Source organism: Pelodiscus sinensis, chromosome 26 (assembly GCF_052426305.1).
Source record: "Pelodiscus sinensis isolate ZL-2025 chromosome 26, ASM5242630v1, whole genome shotgun sequence".
NCBI classification, from domain to species: domain Eukaryota; kingdom Metazoa; phylum Chordata; order Testudines; family Trionychidae; genus Pelodiscus; species Pelodiscus sinensis.
This window is the reverse complement of record NC_143077.1, coordinates 10,093,257-10,113,439: the sequence shown is the minus strand read 5'-3', so window position 1 is coordinate 10,113,439 and position 20,183 is coordinate 10,093,257. Positions and strand designations below refer to the sequence as shown.

The following is a 20,183-nucleotide window of genomic DNA, read 5'->3' as shown; positions in this document are numbered from 1 at the left end:
CCACTGTAAGATGGGATAGAGAATGAACTTCTGATCAGGCTGGTGAGCCTTATCCCCAATACTCCATACCCCCTTCCTAGGCTACATAGTTAAGGAAAGCCGGGGATTCACACCAACTGTGCTTAGGGTCTGTGCACCGAGTTCAGAACATGCCCTGCATCCCTGTTAAACAGCACCTCATCAAGTGGGAGCGTACACTGGCCGAGGGGCAAGAATAAAGGGGAAAAGAGCGACGTACTCCACTGATCCAGTGGAGCTCAAGATCTCCTCCCCGCATTGGGCAGCTCTGAAGAGGGCTCGTGCTTAACGCCCAAGCAATCTGTGGCTGTGTGCGCTTCAAAGCAAGAGTGAAGTACCAGAAGGACTCCTTACAGAGCTAGAAGCCCAAGTGGGGAATTGCACAGCTGGGGAATTGAGGTGGCCGCTGGTAAATGCGGGATCCACTCTAGGACAACCAGGGTTGAGGGAAATGAGGTCAGGAGACAGAAGGCCTGGAGGTGACTGGGTGGGCCCTGGTTTTCCTGGCACCTAAATTAAAATCAAACCTCATTACCCTAATCATTAGGCACCTCCATTAAACTGGACTGGCTTTCAGCTGTCCCTGTTAAGTTGCACATTGGAAAGGGGAGTGGATGGTATTGAAACACCACCTGCCTGACCTCCTACTCACTGCAGTAGTGTCTAGAGGCCTACACCAAATTCAGGACCCCATGGCACGAGGTGACCTCCAGTCACAGGCCCCATCTGCCAACCCTGCCAGCCCCAAAGAACACCCCTGAAGTCAAAGGGGATTGGTCAGCACAGATGCGGTCACCAGATTTGGACCACAACAAGATTCCTGCCCCTTCCTGTGACACGATAGAGCTCTGTGAAGTCTGTCCTGGGAAGCAGAGCTTCCGCTAGGACCCTTTGGCCGGGAAACATCAGGGATGTAGAAGCTGCTCGGTAACTCTGACAAGCCCTGTTCCCCAGAACGAGGGTGGAGGGACGAATCTGAAGCACCAGAGTCTGACTGAAGGAAAAGGTAGATGAGCTGGAAAATGGAAACAGATGCTCCAAGTTGCAGATATTGGAGAGGCAGGAGATGAAGGTCTGGGAGGAACTAATCTGGTGATTATTTTTCCTTGCAATTTTTGCAACTCTGCTTGAATTCTTAATTGTCCTTTTCTCTCTAGAAGCAGGAGACTCAGATTTCTGCGGAGATGAAGGAGAGTAAAAAGCTCAGGTTGGCCTAAATCAGGTCCTTGGGGGAGTGAAGGGCTACTGGAAATAGCCACACCCAACATACGAACATGGTCCGAAAGGAAGCCCATGCAGGAGGGGTGGCAGAGAAGGGAATAGAGAGAGATGAGGTCCTGGAGGTCAGCTGGAGCTGGCTGGCTGGACTTTGCTGTGTACAGTTAAAGCTGTGAAAGGGAATCTGCTAGCCTCAAAGGAATTCACCGTATCTTTTCCTCCAAAGCACTAAAAAATATAGTCTGGGTCTAAAAATTCTGATTGCTGGTACAGTGCGGAATACAAAAATGATTCCACTCGGGCTGAGCAATGGACTAACCCCATAGGCTGAGAGGAAGATGGTCTGGACCAGTGTTCCCTCTAACTTTTCCCATCCATGTGCGGAATAAATTCTATGTGCACTTAGGCATGCAGAAATGTGCACCAGCAGTAGAAACACATGCTGCTGGCAGCAGGCGCTCTGCCAATGAGCTGGGAGGCATTTGAATCTCTCCTGGATGGCTTCTCAAGTGCTCTGGACCATACTAACTCTGGACCACTGCTCTGGACCATACTAACCCTTATGAGATTAACCTTATGCACACTGATTTCAGTCTCCAGGCATCAGTTAGAAGCGTTTAAGTCTGACTTTCCACAGGATTGCTGGTTTTCTGACCATGCAATTGTTTGTAGGTGTGACTCGGGACTGGCATCGGGCCTGCACTTTGAGGGTACAAAATAGGGAGCCAACATTTTAAAACAATCAGGCCCTAAAAGCTTGACGAGGCCCAATAGCTGCAGCAACTCCCCGTTCTTCCCCTGAGCAGGCTGTCTAAACAGTCTGGAATGCCCTGATTTTATCACACTTTGGTTGTGGTTTGGCATTTGGGGCCAATGGTTTGTCAGCTGTTCCCTAAATGATAAATTGTGCTTGTGGGTCATGATACAATATCAGCCCGTGACTTCACCAATACCACAATTTCATGACTAAGCTAGTCCCTGCTGGGTGTGAGGAGAGGTCAGTATCTAAACCAGGCATGGATAATAATTTTGATGGGGAGGGGAATTCAAAGATTTTTTGGTAAGTGGTCTAGGGCCCCACTTTTCTATGCAGGGGTAGAGAGGTTGGGTGCAGAAGGGAGCTTGTGGTAGAGGATTTGGGTGCAGGAGAGCATGTGGGATCTGAGAGGGAGTTTGGGTGAAGGATGGAGTGGTGACCTGGAGCGGGGGTGCAGAGGGTTTGGGTGGTGCACTAGGGTTGGGATTTGGGATGCTGGAGGGGTCGGGTGTCTGAGGCAAACTCTGGCTGGGAGGCGCTTACCTAGGTGGCTTTCAGCCAGCAGCCCAGTGAGACCCACAGGCAGGCTTCCTGCCTGCTGCAGCCCTAGACTGCTCAAAGCAGCTGGCTGTTCCATCTGCCCCTCTATGCCACACATCAGGGGGAGGCTTCACACTCTGTCCACATCCTTGGTGCAATCTCTCAGCTCCCATTGGCAGGAAATTGGCCAATAGGAGCTGAGAGATTGTGCTTGGGGTGGAGGAAGCCCGGGAAGTCTCTCTTGCTCCCAGCATGTGTCTCAGACAGGCAGCTGGAAGAGCCAGCCACTTGGAGGGGTCTGGGGCTGCTCCCTGCCTCAGGGTCCTGGCAGGGCAGGTCCTGGGCCGCATTCAAAGGTTTGGCAGGCCGAATCCAGCCCGTGGGCCACATCTTGCCCACCCTTGATTTAGACACTAAGACTACGTCTACACAGCTTCCCTCTTCTGCAAAAAGCCTATGCAAATGAAGCATGGATTAGCATATTGCCACACTTCATTTGCATAATTAATTGAGCTGTTTTTGCTCAAGAGCCGTTCTTCCTCATTTTGCCAGCAGCGGGGTTTTTTGTGCAAAAAGGTGTTGTGTACATGGTGCCTTTTGCGCAAAAACGGCTCCTAATTAATCATTCAAATGAAGCACAACAATATGCTAATCTGTACTTCATTTGCATAGGCTTTTGCAGAAGAGGGAAGCTGTGTAGACGTAGCCATCGATGCACAAAGGCATAAATATCCGAAGTCCTCGCTTCCTCAGTGAGAGATTCCCTGCCGTTGTCTGGATGAAGCCCTTTCACAAGTTGCCAGCAACAGTGAAGCTTATTCCTGAAGTCGGTACATGCTTGGGCATAGCTATGGCCCTTGCTAACTCTTCCCTGTGCTGCTCTTGAACGGCTGAAGAAATCCCAGCCACTTGCTATGCATGTTATCAGTGCCAAGTGTCTGTGTGTTTGCAGTGCGCTGCCAAGACCAGTGCAGGAAACACAGAGGGCTGCTCTTTAGCTCACCCTGGGGCAGACTGGCCTGCGCTGTGCAGCTGACCCAGCATGTTGCATGGCCGTCTCTTTCCAGCATTGAGACGTGCACCCAGTGATCCCTCTCTCATTGCACAAGCAACAAGATGACTCAAGCTGAGACTGCCAGAGACAGGAAAATGAGATTTCACCAGCTGGGGATCAATTAACAGTTAAAATAGAACCCAGCTTTTCAAAATCCCTTCAGAGAACAATCTATGTAGACCCGTCTTTATCACTTCAGCCCCCACGGGTAGGACCCTACCAGAATCACAACACTGCAAAATGTCATGCACTATGAAATCTGGCTTTGGGTTCTTTTACCCTATACTAGGCAGCTATTATGGGGGAGACAGGGTTTCTCAAACTGGGGGTCCTGACTGAAAACGGAGTTGCAGAGGGCTCACAAGGTTATCTGGAGTGTGTGGGTCTCATTGTCATTCTGACTTCCATCCTGCCTTCAGAGCTGGGCAGCTGGAGAGCGGTGCTTGTAATGTGGGCCAGGTGCCCAGCTCTGAAGGCAGCACCTTGCCAGCAGCAGCGCAGAAGTAAGGGTTGAAATACCGTACCTACGTCGCCCTTCTGCTCTCAGAGCTGGGGGGCCAGAGAGTGGTGGCTGCTGACAACAGACCCAGCTTTTCAGGCAGCAGCGCAGAAGTAAGGGTGGCAACACCATACCTGCGCTGCTGCTGGCCATAGCTCTGCCTTCAGAGCTCGATTCCTGGCCAGCAGCTGCTGCTCTTCAGCTGCCCACCTCTGGAGGCAGCACTGCTGCCACCAGCTGTGCAGAAGCAAGGGTAGCAGAGTCGCCACCCCCACACAACTCCTTTTTGGGTCAGGACCCCTACGATTATACCACCGCGACATTTCAGATTTTAAATAGCTGAACTCATGAAATTTACCATTTTAAAAATCCTGTCACCATGAAATTGACCATAATGGACTGTGACTATGGTAGGGTCCTTCCCATGAGCCATAGCAGGGAGACTGCATTACTACCCTCAATAAGGCACTGGACCCTTTGGGTAGACAGTGTTCATTTGGGAATTTCCACGCTATTAATTCTAGCCACAGCTGCCCACTCCAGAAACATTCTCTGCTTACACAGCCCCTGTCGCCACAGTGAGGAAACAGTTTAAGAGTTGAAATGAAAACAAATAGTTGCTCCCTTTCTCCCTTCTCAGCTTGCAGGGTCCCCAGGGTTCCCTGTATTTGTGGGTGCAAGTTGGGTACATGCACAGGGATTGCGTATGTGCAATACCTGTCGAAATTGAAGAACTGGGTCTTGTCTCTAGGCCTGGGAGCGGCTTAATCCCTGGTGGTGGTTCTTTCCCAAGGGTTTAAGCTCCTTTAGCCTGTGAATCTCTGGTCCCTGCATACATGGGTTTGCCCCGTTGGGATAGAGCTGCCCTGTTGTGTGAGACTGTCGCTGCCCTGGAAGGAGAGGCAAACGCAGGCAGCTTGAGCGTTTGCCATGGAGACCTTGGTATCTCAGCAGACACCATCTGAACTGGAATAAGCAGGTCGCTCTCTAAGCGGCTTATGGGACCCCCTCACTGCAGTAGCAGCTGGCCCCGGAGCAGGCCAGACCACATGCTTGTGAGAAGCAGCTGGCTCTGCTGAGATCCAGAGCAAGATTCAATCCCTGACTGGGCTACTTCCTTTGACAAATTCCTCCATTTAGGTCTGGAGAGGAAACCCCTCTGGGCATGGCTATGCTGTGTCCCTGTGCTGCAGGGGTCCAGTACAGTAGGTAGGATAAAGGGGCATGGAGTTTCAGTAGAGCAGGCATTTGAAAATTGTCATTATCCCTAAATACTGCCATGGGCATTGCATAGAAATACTGGTGAATACATATAACTAACACAGTAGAGAACAAATGTGATGGAGAGGAACAGACTTCTCAAAGCACTGCGTAGTGTTAGAATCATACACAACGTGCACGTGGTGTTTTTGACTCGGAAGAACAGATGCATGTGGGGTTAGCTTTTGGGTTCACTCCATCTGTTCGTCTAATCCAAGAGCTATTTTGTAAATCACTGAGGGCAGGTCTTCTCTGCGGACTGGACAGAGGGGCAGCAGTCAATCCAGCAGAGGGTTGATTTAGCATGTCTAGGACAGACTCACTAAATTAACCACAGAGCACTGTCCCGTCAACTCCAGTACTCCACCAAAAGACGAGTAGGAGAAGGTGACGGCAGAACATCGGCTGTCGACTTACTGAGGTGAAGATACCGTCGCAAGCAGACTTAAGTATGTCACCTTCTGCTACATTGTTCATGCCACTGAAGCTGCATAATGTAATCGATGGCCTGAGGTAGTCTAGACAAGGCCAAAATCACCATACCTTTCCCATGGCCTTCTGATCTAGGGGCGTCCCCTCTTGTAACTGTAAAGTTCCCTTCCCATCACATAAGTTGGGGGATCCCTTCACTTGTACTATTGAAGACTGTTTACATAGGGCGACCAGAGAGCAAGTGTGAAAAATCAGGATAGGAAGTGGGTGCCTGTGGATGCATCTATAAGACAAACACTGGGCTAGTGAGACTGTCCCTATAAAATCAGAGTATTTCCTCACCCCATATTTACATCATTTTACACCTTGAGGCTAGCTGCCCCACACCTGCTAGCCCCCTCTTGCAACCCCTTTGAGAACTCCACAGAGTCTGTCTCGTGGTTTATGACACCCCACCTGGGGATGGTTTAACAAAAATTATTTAAACAGTCCTTAGAGTCCTTAATAACCAAAATCAGGAGGGAAACCATCCAAGCCAGGGTGAGCTACTATGCACCCAGTATCCATACGTGCAGCATCTCTGATTGAAATGGTTCTAATGACCCTCCTAGAGTCCCCAAAGGGAAGCCCGTACCTATAACACAAAGGTTCACACCCAGCTCTGGTTTTGTCTGCCACACACACCGCTCCGTCCCTCTGTCCGTCTGCTGTGTCACCCTTCTGCTCTTTACAGGGAGGCCTTTGGCCCCACTGCAGTAAGCAGGGGGGGGCTGGCTTCAGCTCTGAAGACCGGCAGGTGAGCTGGCTGGGTGCATTCAGTAATAAGGAATCATAGAGAAGAAGTTCCAGAAAGTGTCATTTGCCCTTTTATCCCACCTCCTGTACTGGACCCCTGCACCACAGGGACACAGCACATCCGTGCCCACAGCATTTGAACTTCCAAGCCGGGATAAGTTTCATGGCTCACATTTTATCCCGGACAGGTCAAGCAATGTGTCTTAGTCCCGGGGAATTCTGCCACTGTTGCATTTCGAGTCATAGGAAAATTGCAGACTTCCCCGTGTCATTGTGGGAGCTGAACGCTGACTTCGATGAGCAGGAATCTGGGAAACATCGAATCGGGCAGGGAAACCAGTTGAGTTATGTTGCAGTAGCGCCTTGTAAGCCCCAGGTATGGCCCAGCTAGGCACTGTGCAAACAAACTAACTAACAAACCACAAAAATGATGGGAAACACCCACAAATGAAATGAAGACATTTTAATTTTGTCCCACAAATGAAGCGTCCACGCTCTGGGGCCGCCTCATTAATTTGGCACCATCTCTAAACAATATTATTTTTTAAACAAAAATTCCACACCAACTCAGCGCCTCCTCGCATTTGGCCCAGGAGAATGTGTTGCAGGCAAACAATTTTTTGTATTCCCTCTCCTCCATGTTAGAGGATGAATCAGCAGAGAGATGGTAAGAATGGGATGATCCGGGATGACGGAATCAGTAACGGTTGTAGAAACAATTCAAAATAAACGATGGTTAAAATGACTCATTAAGCAGATTATTCCAGGACCGAAACCCCCTCCTGATTGCCATTGTCTGCCTTGCTCATTCACGATTTCCCCCGTTTGTGGAACCCTTGTGAAGCTTTCTCATCTAGGCAGCTTTCATTTCCCCGGGGTGAGTTGTTCTTGTTTTTTGCTGAGCTGAACAGCTGTGGTATGTGCCTGGCATGTCTCCGATCCAAAACTCATTCAGATTTGTTTCTGAGTTTGAGCTACAGACCTCCCTGTACTGGAGTTAATATTCAGATGTGGCAGAGCCAAGAGATGCATTAAGGAAGTGCGCTAACGAAGGACTGCAAATACCCCCTCTGCGGCTTGCCAAGTGACAGCTTTGGGCTGGTTGCCAGTGGAGCTAATGATTGCATAGCTCTTCTTTCTCTCTCTCTCTCTCTTTCTCTTCTTTATTATATAAAGGGCACGCTCATTCATTTGCAGACTGTGTAGACTGGTCGTAATGTCAAGAAATTCATCTTTGCTCCTCTTCTATAGTGATCTGCACGTTGACATTCAATGTAGAGTTATGCTGTCATCCATGGCACGGTTCAGAATTCAGCACTCAAAGCAAATTCTCCAGGAAAAAACCTTAGGGAACTTTTATAGGATGAAACTCAAATGCAGGAACCATGCTTTTGAAGAGCTCATTCTGTAGGGGGTCGGTAGCCAGGCACTAGTGTCCGGACTATGGTTGGATGAAATTTTTCAGTCAGCTTTTTTAACTGAAGAATGTAGATTTGGGTCTTATTGAATTTGCCATTTCATTTCAACATTTTTTGGGAGGGGGTGGGGGAGATTTTTTCAACTCAAAATGACTTTTGATTTTATTTTAAAAATATTTAAGAAAAACTCAAAAACTAAATTCCATTTCGGGTTGAAGAAAATGTTGTCTCCCCCCTCCCCCCGTTGGTCTTGTTTTGGTTGTCTGTCTTTTCTGTTTTGACTCTGTCTGCCTTTCCCAAAGGGTTTACATTGGCTTTTCCTCTGTGCATATAGCACCTCGTTTCCACTGCGTGCTACCCTACTACTAGTGATGATGTTAATAGACAGAGCTGCACCCCGTATCCCACTTTTTGTGACCTCTGAGCTTTCCAATTTCATATGAAGACCCCACACTAGACAGAAGAAATGAGATGAGTGAAAGAATGTCTCAAGATGTTAAAACTGATTTCTCTCTTTTAAGGATCTTTATGCATTAGACCTAGAACCATATCGCTACTCTGGAGTGAACCTGACTGGCTTCCGGATCCTCAATGTGGAGAACCCTCATGTGGCTGCCATCACTGAGAAATGGTCGATGGAGCGGCTACAGGCCGCACCCAGAGCAGAGACCGGACTGCTCGACGGGGTGATGATGGTACGAGAGTCACTTTAAAATCTCTTTGACGCATGGACAAGACAGGGGCTTTGCAGAGAGGGGCCCAGACATGAATGCCGCTCCTGTCATAACATCACTGGGTTTTGCCTGGGCTGGGGTGAGGGAGTTACTAAATGATTGTCATTAGTTTCCTGCTGATTTCTTCTCTGCTTTTGAAATTTAACAAAGGATCATTGCTGGTGTGGAAAAAGTGAATAAGGAAAAGTGATTTACTCCTTCTCATAACACAAGAAGTAGGGGGTCACCAAATTAAATGAATAAGTAGCAGGTTTAAAACAAACATAAGTACATACTCCTTCATGCAAAGCACAGTCAACCTGTGGAACTCCTTGCCAGAGGATATAATTAAGACCAGGACTTTAGCAGGGCTCGAAAAAGACCGAGATAAATTCATGGAGGAAAGATCCATCAATGGCTATTAGCTAGGATGGGCAGTAATGGTGTCCCTAGCCTCTGTTTGTTGGAGGCTGGGAATGGGCGACGGGATGGATTACTTGATGATTCCCTGTTCTAGTTATTCCCTTTAGGGAACTTGGCATTGGCCACTGTTGGAAGACAGGTTACTGGGCTAGACAGACCTTTGGTCTGATCTAGTATGGCCACTTTTATATTCCATACAATTTTAAAAATGAAAAATGCATCTGTGCACTCTCATTTTGCTAAATGTGGCATCCCTTGCAGGAGCTATGTCTGAAAGTTGTTGTTCACCAGTGGGAGGCTGAGCAGCGAAAGGCCACCGCTGAGAAGGATTTGAGTAGAGGAAAAACACATGGTTGGCATCCTGAGGTTTTTGCAGCTGACCCCTTTTGAGGAGCTGCTCCGCCTTCCCCAGACTTCATTGGGGGCTCAGTACCTAGCAAGATAAAACCGGCAGTTTGCAGCAAGTAATCTGGAGAGCAGGAGCAAAGTTCACCCTCGTGTGTTAGGGGCTGGGGTTCCCTGCTGTGGGGGGGTGGGAGAAGCTTCCAATGGCTACCATTCTGAAGGTGCAGTAGCTGCTTAGCCATCTTCTCTGGGATGGTGCCTCATCCCACCGGAGGGCTACCCGGCTTCTTTCTCTCCTGCCCCTTCACACCTACCAGGATCTCTGGGTAAAAGGCTCCCAAATTTTCACCTGTGCTTTAGGGTCCTTTCCCCCATGAAGTGCCTCCCACCTCTCTTGGGGAGGGGGAGGGGGAACGGAGGGAGGGTTCTCCTAAGGGGAGACTTGCACATTCTCCTTTGGCCTTTGACCCATAGCAGCATTTCCCAAACTATGAGCGACAGGAAAAAAGTACCGGGCCTCAGTGTGGTTGCCGAGGTGTTCCGGGCTCCCGGAGTGCCTGTGTGGTGCCAGGTCCCCAAGCCCTTGGCCGGCCTGGGCAAAGTCTGCAGCTTCCGGCTCCCGGCAGATGCGTAGCTAGGGGAGGTCGGGGTGGGGGTAGGAGGAGAAGGAGGAGAGAGCCGGCCATCAGAAGCAGCACTGGATGGGGAAATCGGGGCGGGCCAGGGAGATTGGGGGAGGGGCAGCCGGCGGAAGCAGAGCTGGGCAGGGGGCTGGCCGGGGGAGATTAGGAGGAGGAGTAGGGGAGAAGCGGCCACTGGAAGCAGGGCTTGCCTGGGGCATCGGGACTGTCTGTGAGAAATTAGGGGGCTGGCGGAAGCAGGGCTGCCGGGGGGTGTGAGGTCGGGGGTAGGGAGCTGGCCGGGAAAGATAGGGGGGGGAGAAGCGGCTGCTGGAAGCAGAGCTGGACGCGGGCAGCGGGACTACATACAGAATGGGAAGCGACTGTCTGGGAAGGAGAACGGCAGAGAGGGATCTAGAGGTTATAGCGGACCACAAGTTGAATATGAGTCAGCAAAGAAAGCAAACATGATTCTGGGATGCATTAACATGTGTGTTGTGAGCAAGACACGAGAAGTCATTCTTCTGCTCTACTCTGTGCTGGTTAGGCCTCAGTTGGAGTATTGTGTTCAGTTCTGGGCACCACATTTCAAGAAAGATGTGGAGAAATTGGAGAGGGTCCAGAGAAGAGCAACGAGAATGATTAAAGGTCTAGAGAACATGACCTATGAGGGAGGCTGAAGGAATTACGTTTGTTTAGTTTATTAAAGAGAAGGTTGAGGGGGAACACGATAGCAGTTTTCAGGTATCTAAAAGGGTGTCATAAGGAGGAGGGAGAAAACTTGTTCATCTTGGCCTCTGGGGATAGAACAAGACGCAATGGACTTAAACTGCAGTAAGGGAGGCTTAGGTTGGACATTAGGAAAAAGTTCCTAACTGTCAGGGTAGTCAAACACTGGAATAAATTGCCCAGGGAGGTTGTGGAATCTCCATCTGTAGAGATATTTAAGAGTAGGTTAGATAAATGTCTATCAGGGATGGTTTAGACAGTACTTGGTCCTGCCATGAGGGCCGGGGACTGGACTCGATGACCTCTCGAGATCCTTTCCAGTCCTAGTATTCTTTGATTCTATGATCCTGTGATTGGCCAAAGGAGATTGGGAGGAGAAGTGGGGGAGAACTGGATGTCTGGGAGGGGGTTGGGAGAAGTGGGGCTGGCCGGAGGTGCAGCGGGGAGAGCGAATCGGCCAGCGGGGAGCGGGACTGACCTGGCCATATGTGGATCTCGGGGCGCTGCCACCCTTCCTCCTCCCCTGCAAAGCACGAGTGAGTCCGGCCCGGGGATTCTGTTGTGCCCCCCGCAACTCTCCACACCCCCTCGAGTAGTTGTGAACTGTCTGGCTGGTAGACACACTCATACAGTCTGAACACATTTACCAGCCAGGCAGTTTGAAACTACAAACTGATACATCTAGTAATAATAAAACTTACCTAATGAGAAAATACCAGACATTGAATATGACTGGTATTTTCTCAGTTTGTTTTTTATGTGTTTATATTTTGGGGCTGCAAAAAACAGTACGGAAAAAAAAGGGTTCAAACTAAAGTAAAAAGTTTGGGAAACCCTGGTCTAACCAGCTTTCTGTCTGCCTTACACTCCATTTATCCAATCCATATTCCTTAACTTGCTGGCAAGAATATTGTGGGTGACCGTATCAAAAGCTTTGCTAAAACTGGCACTGGGGGCTTTGGGAGGATCAGAAACAACTTATTTGAATATTCATCATTTGATTAATGAATATGCAAATGAATGTTACCGGTCCTCCAAAAGTTTGTGAATGGATTTACTGGTCCCTGTATCAAAAAGTTTGGGAACCCCTGACCCATAGCAAGCAACGTCCCCCACTGGCCGCATCCTGGGCTCCAGTAGGATGGTTCACAGAGTGGGTTTCGGGGTGGAGCTGCGCAGGAGGGTTGGGACAAAGCATTCCAGTGTTCCAAGGAGCATCCCAATGCGGCTCACAGCCAGGGTCGCGTGCGCCTCCAGGGTTGCGAGGCAAACAGAGCCAGTCTCCGATTTCTCCTGATGGAGCCTGCAAGGGGAGTGTCGGTGAGAAAAGGGTAATTTAGAGAAATCCCTCAGGAGCGCCTTGCCCATCTCTGCTTGGGGTGTCAGAGGGATGTAGCAGACAAGGGAGGCTCAGACCTCTGGGGGGCTGGGTGGGGAGATTTCCCAGTGCTCCAGGGAAAGGAGCATTAGGACCAGGTACTGGCAGTGGAGATGGCACCAGAATGCAGGGCTTAATTTCAGACCATAAGGAGTCTGCTTCCTGTACCCCAGCTGGATGCCTCACCCTGTGAGAAGCTCCTTTTTTAAAAAATCTATATGGGTTGTGTCCAGACTGGCATGATTTCACGGAAATACTTTTAGCGGAAAAGTTTTTCTGTTAAAAGTATTTCCGCAAAAGCGCATCTAGATTGGCACGGATGCTTTTGCGCAAAAGCATCCGTGCCCAGTCTAGACGCGCTTTTGCGCAAGAAAGCTCCGATAGCCATGTTAGCCATCGGGCTTTCTTGCGCAAAAAATTAAGGTGCCTGTCTACACTGGCCCTCTTGCGCAAGTATTCTTGCACAAGAGGGCTTATCCCTGAGCGGGAGCGTCAAAGTATTTGCGCAAGAAGCACTGATTTTTGTACATTACAAAGTCAGTGCTCTTGCTCAAATTCAAGCGGCCAGTGTAGACAGCTGGCAAGTTTTTGTGCAAAAGCGGTTTCTTTTGCACAAAATCTTGCCAGTCTAGATGCACCCATGGAGATATACCTATCTCATAGAGCTGGAAGGGACCTTGAGAGGTTATCAAGTCCAGTCCCCTGCCTTCATGGTAGGACCAAATACCATCCCTGACCGATTTGTCCTACATCCCTAAATGGTCCCCTCAAGGATTGAGTTTACAACCGTGGCTTTAGTAAGTCAATGCTCAAACCACTGAGTGATCCTTCCCCCTTTGTACTCTGCATGACCTGGTGGCTGGCAGAAAAGAGGGCAGCAGCAGCCCTTGTACCATTGCAGCTGAGCAGCTGGAAATCACCAGAGGCATGACCTGGCATGACCTTTCCCCCTTCCCAGTGCAGCTTGTTAATCTCCTGCTCTGCCTGTCAAATATGGGGCATGGGGATAAGACGCTGCTGTGATTTCCAGCCTCTCCTGCCTCACTAACCCGGGCTGCTCCCACAGGCTGCGCACTTGCTAATGAGTGTTTTTAAAAGCTTCCTTCCGGCAGACCGAAAACTTTTTCTCTCTGTAGCTAGGAGCAACATCCTTCTACATCAGACCCTTCTGCCCAAGATGTCTGAATCCTCCCTTCCCCCCACCTCCTGCATTGTTAGCCCTCACTGAACCGAGAAGTGAGCCAGACCCGTAGAATTCTCTCCCCCTTCGTGCCTTCGGGACAGCATCAAACATCACAACGGTAGGCCAGGCTTTCAGAAGTGGGGACCCCAAACTCTGGAAGCAAACAGGGCAACTGTGTGTCATGTCACTCAGTCTCCACAACATGTGAGATCTGCAGGGGGACCCCTTGCCCTGTGATAAAAGTCATTACCTCTGCTCTAGGTGTTTATGATTCTGGTTCTCCGGCCAGTGTGAAGCAGGAGCTCCGTCTGCATAGTCAGAATGATCTCTTCTGGCCAAAGAATCTGGGAATCGTTCCCCTATGAAAAATGGCTCATTCTAGATCTGTGGCTGAAATTTTCCTTGTGCTGGCTCTCCCTTTTTCCTCCATTTCTTTGCTGATTTTTGCATCTTTCCTCTTATTCCAACATTTCTCCTAAAATAGCTTCTACATTATATTGTATTTATAGATAGTGCACGTACCTAGCTTTGCATGACAATGGAGAGAGACTTTGGCACTTGATGTACTATGAGATCTCAGTTAGTAGAACCTTTGTTATGTTATAAAGACAATAATTGGTTGGTGCATTACAAAGCCAGTTTCTCCTAACTTTAACATCCACATTTTCGCATAAAAAGCTATGAATGGGATGCAGCCACCCACTTGATTACCCTCTTATAATTTTGGAAACCTCTGCCATGGCACCTGAAGGCTCACACCTCTTCTGTGAGAACAAAGCCTAGCCCTGTTGATCCTTTCTTGTCATCTAGGTTAGTGGTGCGCAATCTTTTTCCTTGCGCGACCCCTGGGAAAATTTTGGTTGAGCAAAAAAAAAAGTGCGGCCCCTTTAAATGCCACTCCACTCACCTGCTGCTACCCCTGACCCCCCTACGTGTGTACGCTGAGCTGGGGAAAAAAATGGCTGCCGGCCTGGTGCTGTGACCCCCTTGGGGGTCGGGACCCATGGGTTGCGCACCGCTGATCTAGGTACTTTATCGCTGCTGGCTTTTTTTGGTTAGCTCACACTGCACTCAGTAATGGCTAAAACTCCCTAGGACAGTGGGTTTCAAACTTTTTTTCTCATGATCCAGTTAAAGAAAATTGTTGCTGACCGGGACCCAATATAATGTGATCAGAGTGTGGGCTCCAGGGTGGGGCTGAGAGATGAGAGCTTTGGGGTGTAGGAGAGGGCTGGAGCAGGAGGATCTTACCTTGAGTGGCTCCCACTCAGCGGTGCAGCAGGGGTGCTAAGGCAGCTTCCTGCCTCTCCTGCCACCGCAGACCAGGATGCACCCCAGAAGCAGCCGGCAGCAGGTTCCCGCTAATGGGAGTGCGGAGCTACTGCTCAGGGCAGGGGCAGAGCATGGAGTCCTGCGCCCTCTCCCGCAACACACTCACTTAGCAGCTGAGCCTGCTGCTGGCAGCTTCTGGGGCACAGCACAGTCTGTAGTGCCAGGACAGTTAGGGAGCTGCCTTAGCAAGGAGAGCCAGTGCCTGTTGGGTCATGACTTGTAGTTTGAAAACCACCACCCTAGAGAATCTCTGGCTAATGCACATTAGCTGTAAGGATCTATGACCTCACCCTGTTTCTACTCCTCTCTAGCATTCTAGTACAGTGCAATAGCACAGAAAGGCTGCATGGCCCAGTGGGTAGGGCACTAGCTCTCTTTCCATCTCTGCCAGGGTCTGGGGAAGTCTCTTTCCTACTCTGGACCTATGTTTCTCTTTTGTGTGTTTAAGTCTTGGAGATAGGAGCCATCTCGCTCTATGGCTACATCTACACTGGCATGATTTTCCGGAAATACTTTTAACGGAAAAGTTTTCCATTAAAGGCATTTTCGGAAAAGAGCGTCTAGATTGGCAGGACGCTTTTCTGCAAAAGCACTTTTTGCGGAAAAGCGTCCGTGGCCAATCTAGACGTGCTTTTCCGCAAAAAAGCCCCGATTGCCATTTTCGCGATCGGGGCTTTTTTGCGAAAAACAAATCTCTGCTGTCTACACTGACCCTTTTGCGCAAAAGATTTTTGGAAAAAGACTTTTGCCCGAACGGGAGCAGCATAGTATTTCCGCAAAAGCACTGACGATCTTACATGAAATCGTCAGTGCTTTTGTGGAAATTCCAGCGGCCAGTGTAGACAGCTGGCAAGTTTTTCCGCAAAAGCAGATGATTTTGCAGAAAAACTTGCCAGCTGTCTACATTGGCCGCTTGAATTTCCACAAGAACACTGACTTCCTACTGTCTGAAATCAGTGCTTCTTTCAGAAATACTATGCTGCTCCCATTCGGGCAAAAATCATTTTGCACAAAGCTATTGCGCAAAAGGGCCAGTGTAGACAGCTCAGATTTGTGCAAAAAAGCCCCAATCACGAAAATGGCAATCAGGGCTTTTTTGCGGAAAAGCGTGTCTAGATTGGCACGGACGCTCTTCCGCAAAAAGTGCTTTTGTGGAAAAGCGTCCGTGCCAATCTAGACGCTCTTTTCCGCAAAAGCTTTTAACGGAAAACTTTTCCATTAAAAGCATTTGCGGAAAATCATGCCAGTCTAGACATAGCCCATAGGTTTGCTTAAATGAGTTCCAGTATCTCCTAGACTTGTGAGATACACTATCCTGTCCTTTAATGCTGTAAAGATATGTCAGCCAGCCTCCTGCTTAGGGATGTAATAGTGTAGTTGATTAACCGATAAGCAATAGCTTATAAGTTAATGTTGTAGATTACATGCATTCCTCATTCCTCCCTACCAGTAAATTTTTTAGCAGGTTGGCCAGCAGCCTGTCTCAGTCATGGCTTGCAATGGGTCCAGGACCTACCCCTGCTGTGGCTCTGCATTTAAAGTATATTAGGAGGTAGGTGGGCAGGCAGCCCGGATCAGTTCTGACTCATGCTGAGTCCAGGAACTCAGCATCCCCCTTACCATCACCCCGGACAGAGGCTGCTGCCACCCCGTATCAGAGGCAACAGTGTGGAGCAACAAGCAACTGGACTGCGAGGGGAGCTGGTTTTAAAATTGGCTCCCCTTTTGGACCAGCTCCTGCTTAACATCCTGCCTTGCTGCCTCTGATTCAGAGGCAGCAGCACGGAATGGCAGGGGGCTACTCAGGAGTCCTTGGGGATTATAGAATAGTCGAGTAATGGATAAGAATTCATGAGGTTACTAGACTATTCAATTAACCGATTTTTAACATCTCTACTCCTGTTCTTCACTCTTGCGAGGAATAAAGTCATGGGGGAGTGGCTATCATGCCAGGACAGAACATTTTCTTCCCTGCTGCACATCACTGTTAGATAGTTGTAGTTTGCCATGTTGTTTGGTTTGTTTGTTTGTTTTTTAATGGGGCTACTGTTCTTGGGTTTTTGGCAGCCACTTTTATGAAACCAGCCAGTAATGTGTTTTTCACTGTCGTTTTCCTGCCCCTCCCCCTCCAGCTCACTGCCACATTGAACAGCAATAGCCCCCAATCCCAACGGCCTGATACATCTCCATTTCATCCTGGATGTTTTGTGGGAGTAAAACGGTCAGGCATTTCCACTTGGGTGAAGGTTCCACAGCACCAGCGCCCAAACAAAACTATCCGGGGCGGGGGGGGGGGGGGGGGTTGTGATTTAGAGTCCAACTCCTAAAATTTCTTGGAATGGGGATGCTTTGTCTTTGTGTTCTCATAAGGACAGTTCTGACTTCTCCGTGTTGTAGTGGTTCTACCAGGAACGAAGACTTCCTCCGTGACCTTGTCTGTTCCACATTTTTCCCAGCTTTGAAATAGAGATACCACTCTTTGTGCTAATGCTGTGAGAGCCTGAGAGAAAAGGGGCTGCACTTAAAAACCAAAAACAATCCCCACTTCGTATATCCCCTCTGTGCCCAACATTTCATTAGAAAGTGCTAACAATCTTTGGTGTGTGACATGTAAATAGTACAGTGGTGGGTGCATTAGAGATACCTAAAATAGATGTAGATAGAGAGGTGGTATTCTCCTAGTCTGTGATTTAAAGAGATGACTATGGCCTTTTAGTGAAAAATACTACCTACTGGGGAAAAATCCTCCTGGTCGGAAGAATTTCTTTGTTGTGTACATAACTGCCCATTTAGAAAAGAACAAAGACACAAGTACTGCCCACAAAAGCAAATCTATTTGCTCTTCAATAGCTGTAGCCATTTCAAAGTTCTAAAATTTCAGTCTGACAAGACAGATAATCTATCCCGATGGGCAAACTTGTTAGGATGAGGACTGGTTGACCCTTTTTCAGCATTTTTAAAGGGATTTCAATAACAGTCTTGCACAAAACATATTTTTACATGATTTTTTTGTCATTTTTGACCACTTTTTTATTGTTTTTAAGTTAGACGAAAAAAATCCACTCACTGCCATTTATTTTTACTCTGTTTTCTCCCTGGTTAAAAACAATGTCAGAAGGTGGATTTACTTCCACAATTTGAAACAAAATGTAACAGATTTATTAGGGCGTAAGCTTTCCTGGGTAAAACGTGGAGTAGGATTTTCCCCCACCACATGAAATATTTTCAGAACACAAGCTGCTGACCAGAAACGTTTTGTTCAAATCCAGAAATAACTCAGGAATAATTCCAAATGAAGCAAAAAATGTCCTTTCTCTGCCTCCGTGCCCTGAAAAGGGCCATGAAATGTGATTATGTTTGTTTAGATCAGCTCTGTTTTGGATACAGACCGGACTGTTCCAAAGCTACCCCCAGATGTGAAGTGAGGTCCTGATTGGTTACAGCGCTGGGGTTTTTTAAACATACGCTACAGCCCAAACAGACATTATGGGCTTCATGCAGGAATCTTGGAACCAGGTTTCCCGTGGTCCATGTTATACAGGCAGTCAGATGGTGATCATATTAGTCGCTTCTGACCTTGAAACCTGTGAGCCTCTGAAAGTGTTGCGTGCATCATTGTATGAATGTGGAGAATACAGCTTATATGCTTCTCCCTTTCCATCAGTATGAGTGTAGATGTCCTTGCAGTGTTTTTTTGCGTTGGACTTTCTTTTTAATTTGTCCATTCCCCTGCACCTCCTGCTCCGTTTTACCAGTGAGTGCCAACCAATGTTCCTTCTAATTTTTCCATCCATGGGTGGAATAAATTTTGTTTTGTGCTCTGAGGAATGTGTGGATGTGCACCACAAATAGAAACTAGGGATATCATCGTGTAGATGACTACACGATTAACGGATACGCCTGGGCTTATGGGTTAATTTTGTCAACTACACACATTTCTTCTCCCCTTACCTTGCTGCCTCTGCTGGCTCTCCACAAACACTGGATGCACCTGCTCCCTCACCCCATGCTGCTGCCTCTGATAGAGAGGCAGCAGTGCCTAGGACGATGGGGTAGGCTGGAGCCAATATGCCTCTATCAGGAGCAGCGCAAGAAGCTGGGGGAGCAGGGGAAGCTTCCACGAAGCAGCCCCTGTCGGGGGGGGGAGGAGCAGCTCCTGTCCATGGGGGCGCCCGAGTTCCCCATGGACAGAGCCTGCTCCACCTCCCACAGAGCAGCTTCTGTCTGCGGAGAACCTGGTCCTGCCGTAGACAGAGGCTGCTCCGTGGCAGCACCCCCGTTCTGCGGGGAGTTTGGACCCCTGCTGGACAGGGACTGTTGCCACTCCGTGCTGCTGATAGAGAGGCAGCAGCGCGGTGTGGCAGGGAGCTCCCCGGGCATGGGGTTGGGAGCGCACTGGCTGCTGGTCACGCCCCTGGGCACTATCCATCAGTCATGCAACCACTAAGTTTTCCTGCCATTACACAGTTACACGATAGCTAACCTCTCTCGTAGAAACTCTTGCTGGCAGCTGTGGGCACTCTGCACATCAGCTGGGTGGCATTTGAATCTCTCCTGGGGGCCACCCACGCCCCCAGCTCACAGGGCACCATGGTGCCTGCCAACCACCCCACCAATCTGCTCTTGAATGCAAATATTTTTGCGTAGGCCTTCCTATTCCATGCTCACCGCCCACTGCGGCTGGTGGGTGTGCACGCTGGAAGATGCCCAATCTGCATGTCCACTCAGGTACCACTGATGGGCAGCATTGGGCGGATCCTTCAGCAGCCCCTCCATGCAGAGAGAAGCCACGTGCCTTTGTGTTGCAGGCGCCGCGGAGGAAAGGTGTCAGGATGACGAGGAGAAGACAGAAGCAAGACATGCAAGCAGGAAGGAGAGAGGAAATGTTTCAGGGAGGGATGCTGGGGTTGCTCTGGAGGACAAGCTTCTGCAAGCGTGGCAGGATCGTGGGCTTTCCAAAACTGTCTCCCACTCGCTCTGCCGGCGTTCTGCATGACTGTTATCAACCCAAATGCTCTTCCCCTTTATTTTAGACAGATGCTGCCCTGTTGTATGACGCCGTTCACATCGTCTCCGTGTGTTACCAGCGAGCCCCGCAGATGACCGTTAATTCCCTGCAGTGCCATCGGCATAAAGCCTGGAGGTTCGGGGGTCGCTTCATGAATTTTATCAAAGAGGTAAAAGCTCTACAGACAGCCCTTGTGGAGATGGATGGGCGCAAGGATCCAAGGGGGATCCAATAGGCTGCACGTGAAAGTAAATGCCATGAGAGAATAGACAGTGCAGCTTTGATCTGATAAAGAGCAGTATCCAGAGGTGCAAGATAACTGAGCTAAACTGACTCCTGGTGAAACACCACTGCCTTTGGTGGAAAAGAACAGAGCTAAATCTGACCACTCAGGTTGGCCTAGTGCAGAGGTTTTCAAACTATGGGTCGTGACCCAGTACTGGGTGGTGGAATGGCGGGCT

At 49.1% G+C, this 20,183-nt stretch overlaps 1 protein-coding gene across 2 annotated transcripts in view; it reads left to right on the top strand.

Moving 5' to 3' along the window:
* GRIK3 (glutamate ionotropic receptor kainate type subunit 3) overlaps nt 1-20,183 on the top strand; it is a 314,080-nt gene that overhangs the window by 190,211 nt on the left and 103,686 nt on the right. For both annotated transcript variants that reach the window (XM_006134255.5, XM_075908606.2), the window contains exons 6-7: nt 8,513-8,686; nt 19,748-19,891. In XM_006134255.5, the coding sequence (XP_006134317.2) occupies nt 8,513-8,686; nt 19,748-19,891 (318 nt within the window). The remainder of the gene's footprint in view (nt 1-8,512; nt 8,687-19,747; nt 19,892-20,183) is intronic.